At 38.8% G+C, this 27,981-nt stretch overlaps 1 protein-coding gene across 3 annotated transcripts in view; it reads right to left on the reverse strand.

Annotated features, from left to right (window-relative positions):
- Positions 1–27,981, reverse strand: part of KDM4C (lysine demethylase 4C) — a 404,294-nt gene that overhangs the window by 43,385 nt on the left and 332,928 nt on the right. For all 3 annotated transcript variants that reach the window (XM_004279122.3, XM_049711313.1, XM_033404418.2), the window contains one exon: positions 13,327–13,497. In XM_004279122.3, the coding sequence (XP_004279170.1) occupies positions 13,327–13,497 (171 nt within the window). The remainder of the gene's footprint in view (positions 1–13,326; positions 13,498–27,981) is intronic.

Below are 27,981 nucleotides of genomic sequence, written 5' to 3' on the forward strand. Positions count from 1 at the left end.
CAAGATTTATTACTGGTTCTCTCTCACCCATGAAAATCAGCTAACCTCTTTCAAACAAGGTATGAAAGGGAAATACTAAAATGAAGGCAGTGCCGGTCTACCAATAAATAGACAGTATTGACTTCTTCTGGATATACTTATCAGACAATAATCTAAGTTCACTCCATTACCAAAATAATTTAAACCCCATGGTCAAATAGGAACATAAACTCTGTTGATTTATGAGCCCAATATCTTCTGGGATGTGTCACCAATTTACGTGCTATGTCCCAGTGTGTTCGCACCTGGAGTTGGATAGAGGTGAAGGATAATGTAAAAAGGCCTGTAAACAGGCAGCTCCCTGCTGACTGCTTGCCTCAGGAAGATCTCAGCATTAGCTATATATTTCAGAAATTGCATGCGGAACGTTGTGCTTACAAACGTGCTACAGGAAGGGTCAGCTCTGGACAACTTAAAGCACTTACGAAAGAAACATGCATGATTATACCACACTCAGGGTCACAGTATCTAGGTTTGAGATCAAAATGTAGTCGGAGCAAAGAAAGATTTGAAAGTTTGAGACCTTGCCAATCAAAGGCAGCTAGTGTGCCATTTTCATATAAAGAAGAAGAGAAGGGTCAACAATGACCGCTGACATTATAAGACTATGATGTGAAGCAACACTGACATCTGGCCATGTATTTATCAAAAGGAATAAAGAATTTTCATTATGCTTATATTTTCAATTCAATGCAAGTTGATTCAGCCCAACTCTGAAATTTAGAAATGTCACTTATATTCACAGTTTCGAGCTGAACATTCATGATGGAACCTGCTAAGGCCACAGGTGACTTTTCCCAAGAGTCCTGCTCTCAGGCACACACAGGTACCAGCAGCTGCATTAACACCATGGGTCCCTTAGCCACCTCTTCATGACAGATTCCTCACTCTTGTGGCAGAGGGACAGTACATAACTATCCACTTCATCTGTACCAGTGGTTTCTAATTTTTTTCAGGGCTCGAGGCCTTCTTCTTTAAAGAAGTCTTAGGTAGAAGCCAAACACTGAAGGCTTAGGTTTTCCCAGGGACTACTGCTGGAGCATAGCTCTGCTCTAAGGATAAATATGCTTTACCTGGAAAGGACATGAAACTCACACAATACAAACTTGGACTCAAATTCTAAAACAACTCTTGACATTGACTATGGATTTTAAAATAACATACCAATTGTCTAAGGTATGACTTAGAATAACAAATTTAATACTTGAATGTGTGATGGCTATTAATTTATTTACTCTTTAATTCAACAACTATTTATTATCCACTTACTATAAACCCTGTACTGAGAACTAGGTACATAACAGTAACTCAAACAGATACGGCCCTTGTTTTCAAGATGCTCAAAGTTCAATGGCTTTCATATATCAACTAAGGTAAGTGTTATGACAAACAAGATCAAGTTAAAATGGAAAATCTGGAGTTTAACTTCTTCTTTAAGTAAGCACTTCTTCATTAATTTCCCTTATATTACTAACCAAAAAAAAAATTTCCTCTGTTTCTCCCTTCCTTCCTTCTTTCTTTCTTTGGAAAAACAAAACATGTCCTGGTTTGAAATACGATCTTGGACTAATCTAAAATCTATCAAGTATTTTTCAGGTCTAAGCACATTAACCATATTCCAGTTCTCTTTGCAGATGGAACCACGTTTTATCTGGTATTTTCTACTCTTCTTTCCTTAAAGGTACAGAAATTATGTTGAAATTAAATTTCTGAAGGCTTATACAATACATATCTCCAAAATACTCTTGATATTAGGTAGACGTGCAAACAAACCATCCATGAGGTTTTCTAGAAGTTCAGAATATTAAAAGAAATAACTAATTTTCCCTTCTGTAGTGCAACTTTGAGAAAATTAGGTGACGGAGCAGAGAAGAACGACGTTTTTTTGAGCACCTACTATGTAAAAGGTGCTGCACTATGATGATTATAGACATTCTCTCAATTAATCCTTACAATTAATTGATTAAGTTAGGTTCTATGGTTTTCATTTTATGGAACTTGGACCTTGGCCTCACACCACACACAAAAATTAACACAAAATGGATTATAGCTCTAAATCTAAGACCTAAAACTATAAAACTTCTAGAAGAGAACATCAGAGAAAAATCTCTGTGGCCTTCAGTTAGGCAAAGATTTCTTAAAATATGACACCAAAAGGATGATCCACAAAGAACAAATTGACACGATGAGCTTCACTGAAATTTAAAACTTTTGCTCTTCAAACACCTTTAAGAAAGTGAGGACAACATACAAACTGGGAGAAAATATTTGCAAATCACATATCTTACAAAACATTCATGTATAGAATATTTAAAAAACACTTGCAACTCAATTTTTTAAAAAGTGAAATATCAGAATAGGCTTTTCAACAAAGGTGATGTATGAATAGCTAATAACCACTTGAAAAGATGCTCAAAATCATTAGTCATCAGGGAAATAAAAATTAAACTCACATTGAGATACTACTACACACCCACTAGAATGGTTATTAACCAAAAGACTGACAATACCAGGTGTTGGTAAGGGTGTGCAGAAATTATACCCTCACGCATTGCTGGTACAGCCACTCTGTAAAACAGTTTGGCACATTCTTATAAAACCAATCATGTATCTACCATATAACTTAGTAATCTCACTCCTAGATATTTATCCCAGAGAAATGAAAACACATGTCCACAGAAAGACTTGAAAGCAAACGTTCATAGAAGCATTATTTATAATAGCCCCCAAACTAGAAATAATCTAATCAACTGGATTTACAGCCATCAACTGACAAATGAGTAAACAAAATATGTTATACAACGAAATATTATTCAGACTTGGAGAAAAAATGCTAAATATTTGGCAAAGGGCTTGTATCTAAAATACACAACTCTTACAAGTCAGTAACCTAGTTCATCTCCTCCCTGAAGTGACCTCCTTCAACCCTCTGGTCCATCACCATTGCTTCCGTCTCTGAACTTACTTTTAGTAAACTTCACTGGGTATTTTTCTCGTAAAATCTTTCAGATCAGCCCCTGGTTGGGGTGATGGGATGTAAGGGGCATCAGTGATGAAAATATAACACAAATGGGCTGAGATGGGGCATGAATTCCCAAAGCTGAGGTGGCCTCATAACAAGAGGTATCTCTTCATCAGCTTGGTCTCTATCACTATAATGTCTCCGTGGCCACTTGACTTGAAAATCCAGGAGCTTCCCAAGAGGTAAAATTGTCATTATATGCAGATGGCATGATACTATATATAGAAAACCCTAAAGACTCCACACAAAAACTACTAGAACTGATAAGCAAATTCAGCAAGGTAGCAGGATACAAGATTAACACACAGAAATTGACTGCATGCCTTTACACTAACAGGGAAATATCAGAAAGGGAATGTAAAAAAAAAAAAAAATCCCTTTTAAAATTGCATCAAAACAAAAAAAACTTAAGAGTAAACCTGAGCAAGGAGGTGAAAGACTTATATGCTGAGAACTATAAACTATTAATAAAGGAAATTGAAGATGATTCCAAAAAAATGGAACGATATCCCATGCTTTTGGATTGGAAAAATTAATATTGTTAAAATAGCCATACTACCCAAAGCAACCTACAGATTTAATGCGATCCCTATCAAATTACCCATGATGTTTTTCACAGAACTAGAACAAATAATTTTAAAATTTATATGGAACTATAAAAGACCCAGAATTCCCAAAGCAATCCTGAGGAAAAAGAACAAAGCAGGAGGCATAACCCTCTCAGACTTCAGACAATACTACAAAGATAAAGTAATCAAAATAGTGTGGTATTGGCACAACAACAGACAGGTGGGTCAATGGAACAGAATAGAGAGCCCAGAAATAAACCCACACATCTACAGTCAATTAATCTTCAACAAAGGAGGCAAGATTATACAACAGAGAAAAGATTATACAATGGAGAAAAGACAGTCTCTTCAGCAAGCAGTGTTGGAAAAGTTGGACAGCCACATGTAAATCAATGAAGTTAGAACACACCTTCACACCATACAAAAAAATAAACTCAAAATGGCTTAAAGACTTAAATATAAGACATGACACCATAAAACTCCTAGAACATAGGCAAAATATTCTCTGACATAAATCATACCAATGATCAATGGTCAATCTCCCAAGGCAATAAAAGTAAAAGCAAAAATAAACAAATGGTACCTAATCAAACTTAGAAGCTTTTGCACAGCAAAGGAAACCGTAATAAAAATGAAAAGACAACCTAGACTGGGAGAAAATATTTGCAAACGATATGACCAACAAGAGCTTAATTTCCAAAATATACAAATAACTCATACAACTCAAGAACAAAAAAGCAAATGACCCAATCAAAAAATGGGCAGAAGACCTAAATAGACATTTCTCCAAAGAGGACATACAGGTTGTCAATAGGCATATGAAAAGATGCTCATCATCACTAATTATTAGATAAATGCAAATCAAAACTACAATGAGGTACCACCTCACAGCAGTCAGAATGGCCATCATTTAAAAATCTACAAATAACAAATGCTGGAGAGGGTGTAGAGAAAAGGGAACCCACATACACTGTTGGTAGGAATGTAAATTGGAATTCCATAGTGTTTTCCACTATGGAAAACAGTATGGAGGTTCTGTTAAAAACTAAAAATTGAGCTGCCGTATGATCCAGCAGTCCCACCCCTGGACATATATCTGGACAAAACTATAATTCAAAAAGATACATGCACCCCTATGTCCATAGAAGCACTATTCACAATAGCCAAGACATGGAAACAATCTAAATGTCCATCAACAGATGAATGGATAAAGAAGATGTGGTATATATATATATATATATATAATGGAATACTATTCAGCCATAAAAAAGAATGAAATAATGCCATTTTCAGCAACATGATGGACCTAGAGATTATCATACTAAGTGAAGTAAGTCATAAAAAGAAAGATAAATACCAAATGATATCATTTGTATGTGGAATCTAAAATATGACACAAATTAACTTATTTATGCAACAGAAATAGACTCAAAGACATAGAGAAGAGACTTGTGGTTGCCAAGGGGGAGGCAGGTGCAGGAGGGATGGAGTGGGAGTTTGGGATTAGCAGATGCAAACTATTATACACAGACTGGATAAACAACAAAGCTGCCTACTGTACAGCACAGGCAACTATATTTAATATCCTATGATAAACCATAATGGAAGGAATATAAAAAAGAATGTGTAGAGATAGATAGACAACTGAATCACTTTCCTGTACAGCAGAAATTAACACAACATTGTAAATCACCTATACTTCAATAAAATAAATTTTTTTAAAAACTTGGAAAAGAAAAGAAAATCCATGAGCTTCCCAGAATCCCACAGCATAGACTGTTTCTGATAACAACATTTTTCTTAGTCTTTCAAATCCACTTGGGTATTTTATTTTGCCTCCAGAACACCCAGCATCACTCCTTCACCTATGCTTACACATCTTGAATCCTCCATGGTGCCTAAAACAGCACTGAATACATAGGTCAAAAAGAATGCTATGATTGGATATTCCCAAACACGGGTAGATTTGGATCATGGTGACCGCCACCCTTGGGATTAAGCCCTGTGTTGAAAAGAGACAATAAAGTCCTGGAAATTAATAACACCGCCCCGAAGTTCAATGTAGTTATTTTTATCTTGTTAGAGTGAAGATGAGATGCTATATACCTTTGAGTTCCCTTGGAAAGAAACGGATGGGAAAGAAACACCAAAAACTGTCTCCTGGGAATAAGTTCCTCAAACCAATCACCTTGAGATAATCGCCAAAAGAGAAATAAGAGAAATACTGTCAAGTGAAGGAGGCATGTATCTGAAGAAAAATGTAATTGACACTGTGTCTTCAGGGCTACTAGTTAATATCCTGCATGGGACACCAGGGCAATGACATACTTTTCTTCAGAGGATCACAATGCTGAATGGAAACTGTCAATATGATAGCTACAGAATCATGGGCAGAGATGCATACAATTTATAAAACAGAAAGGGAGTCCAACTCAAATAAGGGCTTCAACATTCTGTTAGTATGCCCCAGGTTTTAAGGCAAAAAGCCACACCAGAATTACACAAAAGAGAACAAAAATGTACTTACCAGGACCTGGTAAGTACTCACCCCCACCAACTTGAGACAGTTCATGAAACTTATGAAACTAGTTAGAGCCTCGGTGAAGAGCACATAATTTAGAGAGTTGAAGAATCAGATGAAAGCTGACCTTAGGTAGGAGCCCCTGCCCAGCAACTGCAGATTTAGTCCTCAAAGATATAACCAGAGTCTATGCCTCTGAATGGCCTTGAGGTTCTTTGATTATTTTTTCTTAGTAAACTCCTAGCCAGCATAGTAATACTACTCCCCCTTGGTGGGTAGATTCTATTTACTTATCTATCATTAAAATGTTTAAATACAGATTGTATTTAACAGATTATCCAATGTAAACTGTGTTCATATAAAGGTGCAGTAATATGCTTTGTAAATACTGTACTGCTGTATGTGTTGTTTGCTTTTTGAAGATGTTTAAAACAGAAGAATTTGAACTGCTAAATTAATGTCTAATTTATTAGCATTATGGACACTGAGTGCTTAAAAAAATTGTGACATTTGTGAGGATTACATACATTAAACCTATAAGCATAGTTAAGATGTCCAAGGAAATTTGATTACTTAAATGTAAAATGGTTAGAATTTGATCTATCAATTTATACATTATATAAACATTAATCAAGGAACAAATGAGTTTGTTTTAAATTTTTATGTAAAAAATTTTAGATTTATAAATAAGAAAATTTGTTAGCTGAATGTGAAGGCTTAAAAAAGTAGATTTTAAACTGAATATTGATTAAAATCAAAGTAATAACAGGTTCTTTTTTTTTACATGTATAAAAGGCTTCCCAAGGACGTAAAAATCCACAGGAATTTGGCAAAGCCCTTCACCTCACAGACTCTCAGCTCTACAGCCAAGAAAGAGAAGCAAGGGTGCCCCTCTTGAGCGGTTAAATGCCATGTGGGCCATACCTACAGAATCCTAAACCAGTAAAAGTTCCTGGAGCCTTCTCTGGCAAATTCCATTGATTCTAGAAGAATCAAGACTGGGGGTGGGTGGGGGGAGCATCAGTCTGTAGCACACATAACACAGATGGTCTGGGATGGGGCATGACTTCCATCTGACTTAAAAATCCAGGGTACCTCACAATCTAGGTGCCAACAGGAATCCAAAAACACTTCCCAGGATCCTATAACATAAGATAGAGTTTCTTGGAAAACTTTTTTCTTAGTTTCTAAAACCCCCTCAGATATTTTCTTTTGTATCCTGCACATTCAGAGTCACCCCTACGCCTACACTTGCCAAGTGGGGCCTTGTGGAGGTGCTGAACCCTGAGCAGTTAGGTACAAGGTCTTCTACCACAGCGACACTAAAGTCACAGAGAGCAGAATTCCTGGAAAGGTGCCCCAAAGCACAGAGGCAACAAGCAATGGAATGCAGGGGGCCAACCTACATTCTGCACCTGCCTCTGTCACCCCTAATTTGGGGAACTCGCACAAATCATAGGGTTTTTGTGACTCAGCAATTATCATATCTATGAAATGAGCACGAACTTATTCTGGAGCCGGGTTTGTCATGAAAAGCCAATGAAATAACACTTTATAAACATGTAGAAAAATACATGCACAAATGCAGAGAACTGGGTTACTACAAAGTCTAAAGATGCCAGGACTGCTTTACAGCAAGTGGAAACAATAATCTGACTCAGTGAAATCTCACCTGTACAGATACCCATTTAACCTAACAAGTAGGAATAAAGTTCTAAGGACACATCTTCTAACCAGATTTCATCAAGACCAGAAAAGGGCAGCATAAACTAGATGGGGGAGGAAAAAGGGAAAAAAAAGTTCTACAGACTGAAGTTAATTACCTAAAAATTTTGATTTTGTGCCTACCATGTTAGCTACATGGTAAATTAGCTCATTTAGTCCTTTCAATAACCTCAGAAGGTATAAATTATTATTCCCTTTTTAGTGGGGGAAAAATGGGCTTCAAACAGGTTTGAGCAACCTGCCTATAACTGAGGAAAAAATTAGCTTTAAGAATTTCAGTTTGCACTGTACAGCCCACAAAAACTAAAGGCCATGACAGTCCATCCCTAGAATCCTGAAGTGTACAGTTCTCGTGCTTTTTTCACATTTCAACGGACGCTGAAAAATGTAGCAAGTCTTCATGGAAATTTCGGTGATGGACTCTTGCTGTCGAATTTCTAAATGGTCCTGTTTCTCTTCTCAAGCCCAGTGGTGAACGTTAAGTGCTTGTCCTGAAACTATCCGGATCACACTGCACCATCTTCCTCCCTTGAAATGAGCTCCAAGTGCAGAGGAAGGGAGCAGCCATCATTCTAGGGTCATCATAGGCATGCCAGAGGATCCCAGGTTTTAGCAAAGGGTAATAGGGGGCCCTGGAATCGCCATGCCCCTTGAATTCTCTCCTGTGGGCAACTTTCATCCCCATCAAAATAGTAGGAGACTACAAAAAAATTCATCAGGAAGTGTGTCGCAGTTTCATAGACTGACAGATGGAGGCGTGTAGCAATACATCTTTTGTTACTTCCCTTGACAGCTACAGATTGCATGCTGTGTTTAACTGGGCCGATACACATATCCTGCAGGTGTACTGTTGAGAGAAAAGATTTGGGACATTTTTCTGGCTATCACAGAAATAAAGTACCTAGGTCTGGAAAGAAATTTTCTGGTAGTCCAAAGAATGTTTCTCTCTACAACTCCAGACACTCCCTCTAGTCACATAACCCTAACAAAGGCATTTTAATGCCCAGCAAATTTATTTTCAAACATGGATAGGCCAGCCTGCATTAAAGGTTTCTCTTCTGTTGGGAGCATAACGTGATCATAATCAGTGATTTCTATAAATAAGGGAATGCATTTCTTTACTAAAGCATCAGGCTTCATAAAGGACTATATTTATATGTAAATAAGCACTTTGGGATAATTAAACTTGATGTTCTAGATTTTATTTTCATAGTTAAAAAAACTGAAGTTGTGTTGCACCCTTACGGCAGTTCTAGTTAGCAAGTACCCGCAGCTTAGAGAAGCTAGTTCTCCCCTAGCCAGTCACGCTGACGTCATGTTGCCTTTGATGAAAGGGCCTTCCCAGAAGCACTCACGCCTGATTAAGCACATTGTGTGGATTAGAGAGTTTTCAGACAAACAGAAGAAAAAATCATTTTCTACCCCCCGTTTCAGACGGCACAGGTATATTATCTAATGAAAACAAGATTTCTCTGAGGAATATGGAATACATTTAATGTTTCCACACAAATAATTATTCTGCCACAATCTGCAAGATGCTGAGACAGAGGCAGACATGGTCACATTTTTCTTCTGTCCTGATGAAACTCCCCATTAGGGAACCAAGCAGGGTTTCCATCTCCCAGAAGACAGTTCTGATGTTGATGGATAGCAAAAGTGGAAGCGGGACAATCATAAGAATTAACCCACATGGGCTGAAAAACGGTGATATAAATGTAGTTACATTATATCACGTATAAGAATGAGTATGATTCTTTTTTTTTTGGGAGGGGAGGGGAGCAGAGATAGGTTTATTGCAGGGTCATGCAAGGAGAATGGGTGGCTCATGCTTCCCAAAACCCCTATCTCTCCAAAGGGTTTCAGCAAAGCATTTTTTTAAATATATATATATGATTTATATGTGAACATATTTATAACATACTTAATTATACACATACATTATGTTTTGAAATATAACATCAAATTCCCCATATCCAACTGAAGTCTAGTTGACATACTATGAGGGCATTTAATCATGTAGCTTTCTTTAATTTCGGTGGGAAACACAGACCCCCATCCATCCCTGACAATCCTTTAAATTTTAAAAGCTCGCTTTGTAAAATCCATGACTTCGCCTTTTGGGAACCTGGATGATGAGCAGGACAGAGCACATAGCTAATGGAGCGGATCTACAGAGTGCTGCAAACCGACCAAGACAGCGTAGCTGCTTTACAGAAAGGGAAATTACATTCTGCCTAGGAGTCAGAGCTTCTGACATCACAAGGTAAGCAGTCTCCTAAAACGCCCCAGGACAATACATATGTGATGGTTAATTTTATGCGTCAACTTGACAGGGCCACAGGTGCCCAGATATTAGGTATTTGGTCAAACATTATTCGAGGTGAGTCTGTGAGGGTGTTATTGGATGACTTTAGTATGTGAATTGATAGACAAAGCAGACGATCCTTCTAGGGCCCATGCAACCAAGTGAAGGCCTGAAGAGAACAAAAAGGCTGACCCTTTCCCAAATAAAGGGGAATTCTTCTTGCCTGACTGGTTTTGAGTTGGGACTCAGTTTTTTCCTGACTCGACTTGAAGCTCTTCCTGGGTCTTGAGCCTGCTGGCCCTTGAACTAGAATTACACTGTCTGCTCTCCTATCTTCAGTCTGCTGACTACGATCTTGGGACTTCTCAGCTTCCAAAATCACCTGAGCCAACTCCTTATAATAAATCATACATATTATACATATGTACTTGTAATATAGTAAACACACACACACAGACACACTACTCTTACTGACTCTATTGCTCTGGAGAACCCTAATATAATATTATAAGGAAAAATAAAACCTTCCCTATGGAGCCACCAAAGGAGGAAAGCTGGGGATGTCTCATTCAGCACCAAGAGAACAAAGAGGAAGAGGCCACAGCAGCCAACAAACGGTGACATTATTAGAAAGTATGTGAAATTTGAAAATACAACATGACAAATATTCCTACTTGGTTGGTGGAAGAGGCCTGGAACAAATAACCAAAAATGTACCAGACAGGAAAGGGCGCTGGGGAATATCGAGGGAGGACAGGCTGGATGAAAGAGAGAAGACCTGCTCCAAGACAATTATAATTCTTTTCCCTGAAAAATATTATCATTCACGCAAATTCATACAGACGCCCCTCTCCAATCTACATGAACTCACGCCACCATGAGCACCGCCTCCCTCCCAGGCTAGAGCTGTGGCCACACACACGTACACGCACACACACGCACACACACACGCCCCACTGCTAAACCGCAAATCCTTATCACATATGCTAAGTAATAGCTAATCAAGCTGTAGAGAATTTTTGCTTTTCCATTCTTGTTGATTTAAATGCCAAGGTGCTTCTGAACAATCTTATAAATTTTAGAGCCTTGTTCTCACAACACCCACAAATACTTTAAACCAAACTTGTGTGGGTTCACAGAGAGTGGGAACCGAAGTTATCAAAGGGAAGGCTTGTGGATTCAAAAAACTCCTAGGATCACAGCCACTCTTTTCCAACGTACAAGCTGAAGACAATCCAAGAAAGCTTAAGACCAGCTGGGTGTGCGGAGGCTCGTGAAGTGAAAGGGAATTTAGGGTTCGTTAAATACTCTCGTGGATAAAGACCTAACTATTTGCTCAGGTGTTGGGATCAGTGCTCAGAAGTCTGTGTCCCATCCCCAGTATGCTCCCCAACAAAGGTTTCTCTCTTTGGCTGGCTCAGTATTGACAGCCTGCACAAAAGAAGGCTGACTGATTCTGAAATAAGTGTGTAGGCTGGGCAGGGCTGACGAGAGCCTGTGTGTTTCTTTGCCTTTCTTGCCCTCACATACCTCTTTATCTCCCATTCTAAATGTCCTTTCTTCCCAGGGGTTAAGAACAGAGGCTCTGGAGCCCAACTCTGGGACTGAATACGCTTTCTGACACTTAGCTAGCTGTGGGTCACCTTGCGAAAGTTATTTACTGCTTTGTGCCTCAGTTTCTGCAGTAGCCAGAGGTAGAAAACTCGGCTTGTAAGCGTGTGCGGTTGTGAGGATGAAGTGATTCATGCGTGTCAAGCTCCTGAAGCAGTCCTGGCGCGTGGTGTGTGTCCAGCAGTGTCAGCCCTACTGACCTTGCGGACTCTCTGACTCAGGTCTCCTGACCCCAACAGGTGGGAAGTCGCTTCTGGCTCATTTATAGCATTTAGCGCACTGTCTAGAAAGCACCTATTTACCAGCCTGCCTCCCCCCAGACTGAGCAGGAATCACACCTTCTTTCTCATTATCTCTGCCCGCACCCAGTGTGATGCTTGGCACACAGCAGATACTGCGTGCTTGAAGGGGTGGCCTAGTCTAACAAGGGGAGCATGGCACCTAAGGGCTGCTGCTTATGAAGAGCAATGGCAGTGCGGTAAAGCAAAGCTCCAGGTGGAATTCTGCAAAGAAACGTAACTCACCCTTTTGGTGTATGATCAAGTCCTGGGATTTTTAATTTGTTTAAACTCATCTGCTTTAAAATCTTTCAAATAAGGTAACTTGTGTTTACGTACTTGTCCTTCTTAAAGGCATAGAGAAGTAAGCCTAACAAAGCTAACTGAATCAATGTTTCTTCGGCCCCAGGAGACCAAAATTCTAGAAATATTTATAAGCAACCTCATAAGGTTACATTTAATTATCAGTTGCACATAGTGCATAATTACTACTTTTAAAGAATAACATCTTTCCAAATACAAACAAGGGCATATCATCAACAGACCCAGGACAAGGCAGAAGTTACATTAGTGAGGCCTGGCTCCCCAGATGGACATTCCCCTTAAATGAAGAAGGGATAACAAGATGACCAGAAGACTAACCCTGGTCTCAGTTATCTGATTTGATCTCAGTTTCAAAAAACCTTCTGCTGAAAGTGCTTTTCTTGTGAAACATCCTGCTCAAAGGCAAGTCCCTGAGACACACAAACAGACTGGCACGCATGTTTCCCACTCCAGACCACAGTTAAGAAACTCGGGAAAAGTCAGGGCCTTTTTCTTGCGTGATTTTTGTTACTCCCATATGAAACATCCACAGATGTTTCTGTCTGATCACAGATGTCACTGTCAGGTCAGATTAATAAAAGCCATATTCTCCAGCTAAGCAGAAAGAAAAAGAATAAAGGGATTCAAATATACAAATACTTTGTAACAGAAAAGAACAGGTGAATTCACATTTTATGTTTCTGACCACACACATTTTTCACTTAGTTAAAAGAATTTGGGAAGATGATTCTAAGTTCATCTACTATTTAGAATGACGGCTAAGGAACCTCCTAGAAAACAATACTCTTTGTGGTGGGAAAACAGAACACCTGAAATCAAATATTAAATGAAATGAGTTACTTCAAGAGCCGAAGTAAAGAGTCCCAAGAGGTTCAGCTGGTTTAGTTATACAAAAAGTAAACTGGGGAGCAGGCACCCAGGACCTTACTCACCACGATATCCTCGGGGAACGTGTCTCTGCTGAAGGAGCCGTCATCAAACACGACCTCATAGAAGGTCTGCGCCGTCACAGCGATCACCCTGCAGCTGTAGTACCGGGTGTTGCGATGCTTCGTGATGACCGTCTGCCCCACAGCGATGCCCTTCTCGCCAGCCTTGGACTTCTAAGGAAGGGGCAGAGAAAGAGGAGAGAAAAGAAACAGGAGAAAAAACAGAAAATAAAAGAAATATTTATTTAGAAAACATCATTGGTGTGGTCATGATATACACTTTTAATTGTTAAACCTTTTATTGGGGAGTAATTTCAAACAGAAGTTGCAAGAATATGAATAATACAAAAACATACATATACTCTTTGACCCTTTACTCAGGTTCATCTATTGTTATTTATTGCTATTGTTAACATTTTACCATTTCCCTTTTTTTGCCTACTCTCTATTTTACATATGTGTATATTTAAGTATATATATATATATATATACATAAATAAAATTGTGTGTGTGTGCATGCCACAAACCATTTGAGAATAAGCTACATATAATCATGGGCTTTAACACCTAAATACATCAGTGTGTATTTTCTAAAAACAGGGATTTTCCTTTATATAACCACAGTACAGTTCCTAACTTTAGGAAATTTAACATGGATGCCATACTTTAATCGACCATGCATAGTCCAATTTTGTCAAGTGAGCCAATCACGATCTTTATGGCCCCCATCCTTTATGTACAGGATGCAGTCTTGAGTCACATACTGCATTTAGTTGCCAAGTCTCTTCGACCTCCTTTAATCTGGAACATTTCCACAGCCTTTCTTTGTCTTTTATGATCGTGATACTTTTGAAGGATACAGCTCTCCCTCCCCCTGCTTTTTCAGTAGAACATATGTCTGATGTTTCCTCATGATTAGATTCAGGTTATACATTCCTGGCCAGAATACCACTACCACAGAGACAATGTTGTATTCTTCTCAGGATATCACATCTGGAGGCACATGTTTGTCCACCTTTCAATGGTGATTTTAATTTTGATCCTGGTCAAAGCGTAGTCCAATTTCTTCATTCTGTAATGACTATTTTTCCCTTCCAACTAATAAGCAATCTGTGGGAGGGACTTTAACACCATGTAAATATCCTGTTCCTCCACATTTCTGCTTAGATTTAGCAACGACTGATGAGTCTTGCTTGATCCAATTTTACTATGATGGTGATGATATGCTGATTTTTCCTGCTCCAGCACTCCCTCCACATTTACTAGTTGGCACCTGGCAGTTATTAAGCAAAAATCTCCTACCTTCCCCCCATCCATCCATCCATCCGTCATCAGTATGGAATTATTAATTCCGCCTACCCAACTGTTTAGAATTCATACTATAATTAATAATTTTGGTGCTCAGATTATCCCAGATTTGGCCAATAGAAGCCTCTTCAATCTGTTTTCCTGTGCCCCTTAAGATGTCTTTTTATTTCTTATCAGTTCCTTACTTTCTGGCCTAACAAGATGTGTCAAGATCATCTTGCCTCAGCCCTGGAATTAACATTTCCCTGAGGAGTGTGGTTCATTTTAGAGGGCAGTGATATTAGAGAATAAGATCCAGGTGCTTAGGTGTGCTTATTCCTACAAAAGCACCATTGTTTCTCGACCCTTTCAGAAGACAGGCCAAAGAAATATATGCATGTAGATATATGTGTGTGTGTGGATATGTATACGTACACACATACACACTATCACACTACAGGTATACATAAACATATGTATAACCATGGAAAACCATGGACTAGGTCTCAGAGTACATGTGTCATGCTATGGAAGCAGAAGGCTTCAGGATGAACGCTTCAGGAAGTGCTTGGCAGAGTGCTGGGCTCAGAGTAAGTACTCCAGAAATGTTAGCTTGCTGTATTTGGGGATTTCTGTTTGTTTTCTTGCTTGCTTTATTTTTCAGAATAAGGCTGTTGCTCCCCTGTCAGGAGCTCATACAAACCCCATTCCTGCCAGGCAGAGAGGGTAGCCAACATCTTACAAGGAAGTCTGCTCTCAAACATTCAGTCCCTTTTACTCCCCAGCTCCAAGTATCATTCATCACCCTTATTCTTTTGATGCCACAAGCTCTGACCCACTAGGGGGGCCCTGAATCAAGCACTTGGGAAGGTCCAGGACCTTTGCTAAATGGGCCCTAGAAGGCACCATCTCATGATCCCCAAGATACCAACATTAGTCTGACATGTCACCCCTAACCTACAGAAAGCCAAGATTCACTAAACCCCAGTGTTTTCTGACAGCAGTATTTATAACATTACTGGGAAATAAAGTGTCATCAATTCAGAATCTTGGTTTAATTAGAGGTTTTACTTATTTTTTCCCTGAATTTCAAAAAAGGCTAAAACACCTTGTAGGAAACATATAAAGTGCTATGCTTAATCTTTTCCTTCTGGAAACCAAAGAAGAAATGCCCAGAGAGTTAATGATTCACTAATTCCTTCAACAGTCATGCGTTGCCAGCCAGTGGGCACCAAGCACCTCCCCTGGTGCTGGGGACTCAAACAAAAACCACTAAGACTTGATTCCTGTTCCCTGGAACAGGCCCACAAAGGTACGTGCCATGAAGTTATCTTACAGGTGGCATGATTCAAGCCTGGTGACACTGTAGCATGCCATCTACAGCATGTCTTCATACTCACAGGCAGAATTAGGGGAGGAGAGCAACGAAGCACCAAGTACTGGGCACGAGCAAAAGTCCAGAAGCGGGAAACAGCCCATTCTGTTCTGGGAACAGCAAGAGATCTGCTGTTGTGTGGGAGGGAAGCGGGGAGGAAGGAGAAGACTTGAGAAATGGCCTGGGGCCCAGAGGTCAGGCTATGGGGTAGAGGGGAGTAGAGCAGCTCTTATGGCATCCTAAGGAGTCTATATATTACCCTGTGAGCCTAAGGAAGCCACTGAGAGGACTAAGCATAGAAGAAAAATGATCCAGGTCTGTGTGGTTTTTAGGGGAGAAGGGGCATCTCCATGTGGGAGATAAGGGCCTACAGACAAAGATGCTCATGACTTGCGTAGAGGGCCAACTGTCTCCCAAACGTGTTCCTAAGAGTCCTCTCCTTGTAGAGTGAGCTCTGCCATCTAGTTTCTCACATGCCTAACAAAACAAAAGGATATTTTCCTTCTAGAAATCACTCCCTACTGATTGCTAGGTTGGTTGGGAAATTTTTCTGTGCCTTTAGGTGTAGTTAGCTGTGTAAACATTTTGACAAAGGACAAGAGCAAGAAGCCTGTAGTGATTTAAACATACTTTGCTTGAAGTAGAAATCTTTAACAGCTAGGCCACATATGCCAAAGTAATTCCCTAGTTTCCCACTTCATTCCTCTGCCCAACCCCTTTAAATATATCTAACCTTTCAAAGTAAGAGAACAACTGAGATGTAATAATAAATTCGAGGGAGGGCACAGTCTGCAGAGTTCTGTAACTCCAAAATTGGGCCCATGACTACTGCTTAAGATTGTATCAGGGCTCCCCTGGTGGCGCAGTGGCTGAGAGTCCGCCTGCCAATGCAGGGGACATGGGTTCGAGCCCTGGTCCGGGAAGATCGCACATGCTGCAGAGCGACTAAGCCCGTGCGCCACAACTACTGAGCCTGTGCTCTAGAGCCCGCCAGCCACAACTACTGAAACCCGTGCACCTAGAGCCCGTGCTCCACAACAAGACAAGCCACTGCAATGAGAAGCCTGCACACCGCAATGAAGAGTAGCCCCCGCTCACCACAACTAAAGAAAGCCTGCACGCAACAACGAAGATCCAATGCAGCCAAAAATAAATAAATTAAAAAAAAAAAAAAGATTGTATCAGTTACAACTGACCCTAGGAGGCGAAGGTTGCAACTTGTTTGGCTAAACACAGTGGTCCTTAGTGACCAGGATTAGGGCCAAAAAAGGCTTCATGTTGGCAGCATATTTTTGCAAAGGCTGTCCCTCTTTGTCAAACCACCTTAAAAACACTCATAGTCAGAATTGCATGTACTGTATTTTACTATGATAATAGTTTCATTGTGCATATTTTATTAAAATTGGAATGCACCTGCTAAGGAAACAATGTTTTGGATTTGAATTATAAGCTCAGCTTCCTCCTAGCTGTGTGATCTTGGGGATGTTATATAACCTTTAGCAGCCTCAGTTTGCTCATCTGTAGAAGGGACAATAATACTTACACTAAAGGTTTCCTATAAGAGGAAGTACATAAAATGCGTAGACTCATTGGCAGTTGGTTCTCGGCAACTGTTAACTGGCTTCGTTTTAAGAACTGAAGAACATACGTGAGAACCTAGCCCCAGGTTAATACACCACTCTTCCCTACCGTACCCCAGTAACTAGCATATACAACTGTGCAGCACCCTAGTTTCACATGACAAGGCTCAATCCAGCTCTAAATAATCACTGTCCTGCTCTTTATCTCATCCCCTTCTGACTCTAATTCTTGTCAAACAGGGGCACATAGCTATGGTTCCTAGGAAGGAAGGCATAAATAATGTGGTCTCCTCCCTCGACCCCCAAGGCTCTCAAAGCCTTTGTTTACAACTCTCTTAAGGCTCTGGTCAAATGTCACTTTCACTGACTATCCCTCCTATAACAGAGCAAAATCCACAGGTCAGTGCCAGGACCTCTTTGTCTTTTTATTTGTGGCACCCAGTACACTGCGTACAACACTGTTGCTGTCAGATGAACAATGAATGAATAAATGAATGGAAAAATGAATGAACAGGAAAAAACTAAATAAATGAACTGTGATGAGGGGTAGAGACACATTTTTTAAATGGGAGAAGATTGATTCTAATTATTCACTGTCCAGAAAAGGGCAAAAAGAAACAAAGGGGAGTTTTAGGAAGAAGTTCCTCTTTCTTAGGGTGGGTAGACATGTATGAAGGTAAGGGGAGGAAATAAAGAAGGTTTATAGTGAGATTCACAAGGTCTGGAAAGTAGAAGCAGCCAGTCAAGGGAAAAGAAAAGTGACAAAGACTTGACAGAGAAAAGGTCGATTCTAGACCACAACCATTTTCCTCCTGCTAGGACACGAAATGTATGCAAACTGGCTGATTGGAAAGATGGCCAGCACACAAATTAAATATACAGCCTTCATCTAAATAAAAATTTTCATAAGCCTCAAGCATGACCATTTCATGGGGAGTACTAAAGAAAACAGATTTTTTTCATAATGTTACTTTAATATGATTTCTGATTTATTTTTGCAGGAAAAGTTTATTGACAAGCATATCCCATAACTGATTATACATCCTCAATAATATTTCCTGTCAGAAAAGCCTAAGAACCTACTGATGTCAAGAATGTCATTTCTGATCAGAGAAGACGGACATTATGCAAGGGGCTCCATCAGATTATAGAAGTGGCTACGGTTTTCTAAGATTAGTGCACAGGCTAAGGCTGGTGAAAGTCACATTTTCTTTAACAGGCACTAAGCAGAAATCAACAGTGGTTTAAGAAAAAACACGACTTAAAGAAAAGCTAGAACCAGTTCAAAATTCTGGGGATGTGGGAAAAAAAAATGTTAACTAAGAAAATGTTACAGACTTTCGCAAAAGCATCAAAGAGTCACTGGTACACATAACACAGATATGTTACCAACACATGTCCATACACGTGAGTTAATTAGACTCTCCCAATAACTCTGTGAAGCAGTTGTTATTTTCATTAAACAGATGAAGTCACTGAGGTACAAGGTCAAGTGACTTTTCCAAGATCTCAGAGCTGGTGAGAGGCTGAAGTGGGGCCCAGAAGCAGATGCTCTCCCACCACAAGTGCCTTGGTATCATCAACCAGGAGAACACACGTGGAAAGAAATCAGAGGAGAAATAAAACTAACCAGGAAGTGAGACTAATGGAATTCAAGCAGTTCCCAGACAAGTTACATTTCTTTCTTTTCTGACTTACTGAGTTAGAACCTCCTCTGTTCTACATACGTTTTGAGGCACTTCATTTAATCTCCCCAGTATAATCACAGAGTTGAATTAGCAACTTGGATTTGGAGCCTATCTGAAGATGAAAAGTGCAGAACGTATAATTGCATATGCTCTCAGTTCTCCTATGTGTACACACATGACACGCATACACACTGCAGTAAATTGCAAAAATGCTCACATACCTTCACACCTTCCTCTTTCCACATTCGTGAAAATGTGAGTTTGCAGCTCCTCCCCTCTAGAGCTGGAGTCTATTTCCCCAATCCTCAAATCTGAGCTAGGCTTGTGGCTTAGCCTGCTTTGCAAATGCAAAGCCTCTTGCACACTTCCGCTGTCTCCCTAGGGACCCCAGATTCTGTCATGTGAACAAATTCAAGTTATCCTGCTGGCAGGTTAGAGACCATATTGACCAAAGCTGAGGCCCTACACATATAAGAGAACCCAGCCAAAAGAAGGCAAGCTGTTCTGCAGCTCACCACAGACAGACGAGGCAACCAGCCTGAAACAGAAGCACCCAACTGAACCCAGCCTTAACTTCTGACCTACAGAATCAGCAGCTAAAGAGTTGTCATTGTTTTAAGCCACTAAGTTTTGGGGTGGTTTGTCACATACACAACTTAGAAAAAAGAATACAGTGACCCTTGAAAAATGCAAGAGTTAGGGGCATCAACCACCCCCCGGCCTTGCACAGTTAAAAGCCCACATATAACTTTACAGTCGGCACTCCATATCCATGGATTCAATCAATCAAGGATTGTATAGAATTCAGTATGTATTTATGGGAAAAAAATCCACATATAGGTGGACCCACACAGTTTAAATCCATGTTGTTCAAGGGTTAAATGTACTAAGAAAATAATATACTAAACTGTTAGCTATATACAATGCTAGGTAATGAAATTTTGTCTATTTGATTCTTTATGTACTTCTGTGTACCTTCCATTATACACAGTTGACCCTTGAACACAGGGGTTAGGGGCACCTTGATCCCCTTCACAGTGAAAATATCTGCATAGCACTATCTCTGCCTCAAAAACAAAAGAACTAGTACATGACTTAACCAAGGGCAGGAAGCTGAAACAGTTTGAATGCAATCAGGACTCTTTTGATGCCACATACTGTGAACTCTAATCAAACACAAATTTTCTCCACACTTAGTTAATTTAAAGATCTAAAAAAATGAAAATACAGGTACTATATTTTTTGAAAAAAATCCACGCATAAGTGGACCTGTGCAGTTCAAAGCCATGGTGTTCAAGAGTCAACTGTATTTCTTTAATTATTATCACCACAGCCTTCTGACCATCTGAACCAAGACTAAGGGAGCCAGGAAGCCCATATGCACATGTGCCCAGAAGGCCATTGAGAACGGAATGTTTGCTGCCATAGAACCCCTTGGTTAACTTGTGAGCCTGTGGATCCCTACTCAGAATAATGTTTTTAAATTCATAAAATAAAACAAGATTATCCTCCACCCCCCAAAAAATTATATTGAAATAATATTGAAAAAAACAAATTTGTGGTATAATAGCTATACTTCTTTAATAATGTACTAAATATTAATACCTAGTGGCAGGTCAAACAACTATTAATATCTTAATTTCAAAGTTACAATGGGAATCCAGCAGCCTGTGGAACAAAAACCACATTCACAGAAAGATAGACAAGATGAAAAGGCACAGGGTTATGTACCAGATGAAGGAACAAGATAAAACCCTAGAAAAACAACTAAATGAAGCGGAGATAGGCAACCTTCCAGAAAAAAAAATTCAGAATAATGATAGTGAAGATGATCCAGGACCTCGGAAAAAGAATGGAGGCAAAGATTGAGAAGATGCAAGAAATGTTTAACAGAGACCTAGAAGAATTAAAGAACAAACAAACAAAGATGAACAAAACAATAACTGAAATGGAAACTACACTACAAGAATCAATAGCAGAATAACTGAGGCAGAAGAACGGACAAGTGAACTGGAAGACAGAATGGTGGAATTCACTGCTGTGGAACAGAGTAAAGAAAAAAAGAAGGAAAAGAAATGAAGACAGCCTAAGAGTCCTCTGGGACAACATTAAACACAATAACATTCACACTATAGGGGTCGCAGAAGGAGAAGAGAGAGAGAAAGGACCCGAGAAAATATTTGAAGAGATTATAGTCAAAAACTTCCCTAACATGGGAAAGGAAATAGCCACCGAAGTCCAGGAAGCACAGAGAGTCCCACAGAGGATAAACCCAAGGAGAAACATGCAGAGACACATAGTAATCAAATTGGCAAAAATCAAAGGCAAAGAAAAATTATTGAAAGCAGCAAGGGAAAAACGACAAATAACATACAAGAACTCCTATAAGGTTAACAGCTGATTTCTCAGCAGAAACTCTACAAGCGAGAAGGGAGTGGCATGATATACTTAAAGTGATGGAAGAACCTACAACCAAGATTACTCTACCTGGCAAGGATCTCATTCAGATTCAATGGAGAAATCAAAAGCTTTATAGACAAACAAAAGCTAAGAGAATTCAGCACTACCAAACCAACTCTACAACAAATGCTAAAGGAACTTCTCTAAGTGGGAAACACAAAAGAAAAGGACCTGCAAAAACAAACCCAAAACTATTAAGAAAATGGTCATAGGAACATACATATCGATAATTACCTTAAACATGAACGGAATAAATGCTCCAGCCAAAAGACACAGGCTTGCTGAATGCATACAAAAACAAGACCATATATATGCTGTCTACAAGAGACCCACTTCAGACCAAGGGACATATACAGACTGAAAGTGAGGGGATGGAAAAAGATATTCCATGCAAATGGAAATCCAAAGAAAGCTGGAGTAACAATACTCATATCAGATAAAATAGACTTTAAAGAATGTTACAAGGGACAAGGAAGGACACTACATAATGATCAAGGGATCAATCAAAGAAGATATAATAATTATAAATATATATGCATCCAACACAGGAGCACCTCAATACATAAGGCAACTGCTAACAGCTATAAAAGAGGAAATCAACAGTAACAAAATAATAGTGGGGGACTTTAACACCTCACTTACACCAATGGACAGATCATCCAAAGTGAAAATAAGGAAAGAGAAGCTTTAAATGACACAATTGACCAGATAGATTTAATTGATAGTTATAGAATATTCCATCCAAAAACAGAAGACTACACTTTCTTCTCAAGTGCACATTAAACATTCTCCAGGATAGATCACATCTTGGGTCACAAATCAAGCCTCAGTAAATTTAAGAAAATTGAAATCATATCAAGCATCTTTTCTGACCACAACGCTATGAGATTAGAAATGAATTACAGGGAAAAAAGCATACAAAACACAAACACATGGAGGCTAAACTATACGTTACTAAATAACCAAGAGATCACTGAAGAAATCAAAGAGGAAATCAAAAAATACCTAGAGACAAATGACAATGAAAACTTGATGATCCAAAACCTATGGGATGTAGCAAAAGCAGTTCTCAGAGGGAAGTTTATAGCTATATAAGCCTACCTCAAGAAACATCTCAAATAAACAATCTAACCTTACACCTCAAGGAACTAGAGAAAGAAGAACAAACAAAACCCAAACTTAGTAGAAGGAAAGAAATCATAAAGATCAGAGCAGAAATAAATGAAACAGAAACAAAGAAAACAATAGCAAAGATCAATAAAACTAAAAGCTGACTCTTTGAAAAGATAAAGAACATTGATAAACCATTAGCCAGACTCATCAAGAAAAAGAGGGAGAGAACTCAAATCAATAAAATTAGAAATCAAAGAGGAGAAGTTACAACAGACACCACAGAAATACAAAGCACCCTAAGAAACTACAAGCAACTGTATGCCAATAAAATGGACAACCTGGAAGAAATGGACAAATTCTTAGAAAGATATAACCTTCCAAGACTGAACGAGGAAGAAATAGAAAATATGAACAGACCAATCACAAGTAATGAAATTGAAACTGGGATTAAAAATCTTCCATCAAACAAAAGTCCAGGAACAGATGGCACACAGGTGAATTCTATCAAACATTTAGAGAAGAGCTAACACCCATCCTTCTCAAACTCTTCCAAAAAATTGTGGAGAAGGAACACTGCCAAACACATTCTATGAGGCCACCATCACCCTGATACCAAAACTAGACAAAGATACTACAAAAAAAGAAAATTACAGAGCAATATCACTGATGAATATAGATGCAAAAATCCTCAACAAAATACTAGCAAACAGAATCCAACAGAACATGAAAAGGATCATACACCATGATCAAGTGGGATTTACCCCAGGGATGCAAGGATTCTTCAATATATGCAAATCAATCAATGTATATACCATATTAACAAATTGAAGAAGAAAAACCATATGATCATCTCAATAGATGCAGAAAAAGCTTTTGACAAAATTCAACACCCATTTATAACAAAAACTCTCCACAAAGCGGGCATAGAGGGAACCCACCTCAACATAATAAAGGCCATATATGACAAACCCACAGCAAACATCATTCTCAATGGTGAAAAACTGAAAACATTTCCTCTAAGATCAGGAACAAGACAAGGATGTCCACTCTCACCACTATTATTCCACATAGTTTTGGAAGTCCTAGCCACAGCAATCAGGGAAGAAAAAGGAATAAAAGGAATACAATTGGAAAAGAAGAAGTAAAACTGTCATTGTTTGCAGATGACATGATACTATGCATAGAGAATCCTAAAGATGCCACCAGAAAACTACTAGAGCTAATCAATGAATTTGGTAAAGTAGCAGGATACAAAATTAACGCACAGAAATCTCTGGCATTCCTATATACTAATGATGAAAAATCTGAAAGAGAAATTAAGGAAACACTCCCATTTACCACTGCAACAAAAAGAATAAAATACCTAGGAATAAACCTACCTAGGGAGACAAAAGACCTGTATGCAGAAAACTATAAGACACTGATGAAAGAAATTAAAGATGATACAAACAGATGGAGAGATGTACCATGTTTTTGGATTGGAAGAATCAATATTGTGAAAATGACTATACTACCCAAAGCAATCTACAGATTCAATGCAATCCCTATCAAATTACCAATGGCAGTTTTTACGGAACTAGAACAAAAAATCTTAAAATTTGTATGGAGACACAAAAAACCCCGAACAGCCAAAGCAGTCTTGAGGGAAAAAACCAGAGGTGGAGGAATCAGACTTCCTGACTTCAGACTATACTACAAAACTACAGTAATCGAGACAGTATGGTACTGCCACAAACACAGAAATATAGATCAATGGAAGAAGATAAAAGCCCAGAGATAAACCCATGCACCTATAGTCAACTAATCTATGACAAAGGAGGCAAGGATAAGTGGTGCTGGGAAAACTGGACAGCTACATGTAAAAGAATGAAATTAGAACACTCCCTAACACAATACACAAACAAAAACTCAAAATGGATTAGGGACCTAAATGTAAGACCAGACACTATAAAACTCTTAGAGGAAAACATAGAAAGAACACTCTTTGAAATAAATCACAGCAAGATCTTTTTAGATCCACCTCCTAGACTAATGGAAATAAAACAAAAATAAACAAATGGGACCTAATGAAACTTAAAAGCTTTTGCACCACAAAGGAAACCATAAACAAGACGAAAAGACAACCCTCAGAATGGTAGAAAATATTTGCAAACGAATCAACAGACAAAGGATTAATCTCCAAAATATATAAACAGCTCTTGCAGCTCAATATTAAAAAACAACCTAATCCAAAATGGGCAGAAGACCTAAATAGACATTTCTCCAAAGAAGACATACAGATGGCCAAGAAGCACATGAAAAGCTGTTCAACATCACTAATTATTAGAGAAATGCAAATCAAAACTATAATGAGGTATCACCTCACACCAGTTAGAATGGGCATCATCAGAAAATCTACAAACAACAAATGCTGGAGAGGGTGTGCAGAAAAGGGAACCCTCTTGCACTGTTGGTGTTGGGAATGTAAATTGATATAGCCACTATGGAGAACAGTATGGAGGTTCCTTAAAAAACTAAAAATAGAATTACCATATGATCCAGCAATGCCACTACTGGGCATACACCCAGAGAAAACCATAATTCAGAAAGACACATGCACCCCAATGTTTATTGCAGCCCTATTTACAATAGGCAGGTCATGGAAGCAACCTAAATGCCCATCGAGTGATGAATGGATAAAGAAGTTGTGGTATATATATACAATGGAATATTACTCAGCCATAAAAATGAATGAAATTGGGTCACTTGTTGAGACGTGGATGGATCTAGAGACTGTCATACAGAGTGAAGTAAGTCAGAAAAAGAAAAACAAATATCGTATATTAACGCATGTATGTGGAACCTAGAAAAATGGTACAGATGAACCGGTTTGCAGGGCAGAAATTGAGATACAGATGTAGAGAACAAACGTATGGACACCAAGGGGGGAAAGCAACAGGGGGTGAAGTTGGTGGTATGATGAACTGGGAGATTGGGATTGACATGTATACACTGACGTGTATAAAAGGGATGACTAATAAGAACCTGTTGTATAAAAAAATAATAATAATAGATAACTAATAAGAACCGGTTGTATAAAAAAAAGTTACAATGGGCATAGTAATATTTTGAGATCTCTCTTACAATGGTAATGTGATTTCTATTGCGGACAGAGTCACAGGAACTGCTAATGCCACCTTTGCTTATGCTCAAAACTGACAGAACTGTTAAATTCTAGCTGGAATTTAGAAAGAAAATTGCTATTTTTTCCCTCATGCTCTAACAGACAAATTTTTCTTGATACTAAATTGTTAAAAAGATTTTATCACCAGGAACATTTAAAGGAACAGCACTCAACCTTGTAACAACAGTCTTTGTAAAAATCACAACAATGTTATTTACGTCTGGTGCTTGTACATACTGTCAATAAATGGACATAGTAATGAAATGAAACTCAATGAAGGCACCTCTGTGAAGGGTGAAGTTATAGAGGCTAAAGTGGGTAATTTTGGGGTGACCTAAACTGAAACAGGAATCTAGCTTAGGCACTGAGATTGGAATATGTACTGCATCCTCAAATATCATTTCTGCCCAGTGACGTTTTGACAGAGAACAGAGAGGAGTTTAGTTCAAACTTGACCTCTAAAGTGAGGGCTCAGAGAGGAGTTCTGTCTGGTAGAGGAAGGAATATTTCTATGCTCTGCAAGATGTATCGGACGTGTGAAGGCTGATGTGCATTCATACCCTGAAGGAGAATCACCCACCATCTGATGAGATGAGTCATGGGTAGAGATGTCATCTTAGGAAAATCCCTGAGTGGATTCTCCATCTGTAATAATGATGTTAATAAAGGGTGCAAATCCAAATACGATAGTATAGGTAGAGGCTCACAGGTACATCCATCATTCATTCAGCAAGGCTGGAGAGTTGAAGGAAAAAGCTAAGCAACTTATCCAGTGAACAGGCCAAAAAGCACATTTCCATGTATATCCAATAACCCTTTTGCCTTCTCAACTTTATTATTTCTCCGTAATTTCTATGAATTAATAAACTGAGATATTATTGTATTTTTTTCAAGGTATCCATTTTATTAAAAAATCCTAGAGGTATTAGAGTGAATAAATTAATACAAACTATTATTCTTTTACCAAACTTATGCGGCAAAAATCACTCATCTAAATTTGCCTTGTAATAATGAAAGCTTTCTTTATAAAATTACGAGAGCTAGGTAAAAATGTTTTACCCAGAAAAACCTAAACCCCTGGGGCTTCATGAAGAAACAATTGCTCTTAGAGCACAAATGCACATGCAGGCTCATAAAAATGTCCCAAGTATTTAATTTTCGACATGTCTGTTTGTTCACGTGTACTTGATTTCTTGTGGGTTTTTAAGTACAAACATATAATACAGTGGGAAATGGTGGTAAGCAGTTTCCCAGCAGATTTAAGGTCTTTTTCAATGTAACGCCTACAGAAGTATAACTAACAGGCTGCAGAAGATACTGAGAAGAAAAAAAATGAATTCTGTTCCATGTGAGTTATTAGCTCACGTCAGAGGTGGTTGGTCTTATTCAGGAGCTAAGTGAAGGGGACTGGGATGGGAGAAGCATCTTCAGATGCTTCACTGTGTTAATGTAGGAAACTCTCAACAGATAGGCACCACCTGCTTTCTATTCTGAATAGTTTTCAGCAAACATACTTCATAAAGAGCAGACAGGAAAAACCTGATGTGAGCTCTTGCTAACTCATTTCCAATCTCATTACTTGTAAGAGAACATGTGAGTCCCTGGATGCCTGGCACTAGACGCTCTGCTTTGGGCTTTTATATTTCAGATGCTCTTCAGGCCTCTTGGGTAGTAACAGTAAAATGGGGGCGGGGACCCTATAGATTCAACAAAATCTCAGTCATTCACACCAGTTGTGTGTGTGTTTAGAAATCAACAAGCCGATTTTTTAATTTGTGTAAAAATGCAAAGAACCTAAAATATACAAACAATGCTGGAATGAATTACAATTTAGGGGAAATGAGGAGGAAAAGCATTCATTCATTCATTTATAAGGTAATGCAATTTTTAAAAATTGCCTCAGATGGGACATTTTCAACAGAGAGAAGCAAGGGACATGGGGCATTACTATATGGTATTCCAACCCATAAGGATTTTTGAATCTCAATTACA

The sequence above is a fragment of the Orcinus orca genome, chromosome 6 (genome assembly GCF_937001465.1).
Source record: "Orcinus orca chromosome 6, mOrcOrc1.1, whole genome shotgun sequence".
In the NCBI taxonomy this organism is placed as follows: domain Eukaryota; kingdom Metazoa; phylum Chordata; class Mammalia; order Artiodactyla; family Delphinidae; genus Orcinus; species Orcinus orca.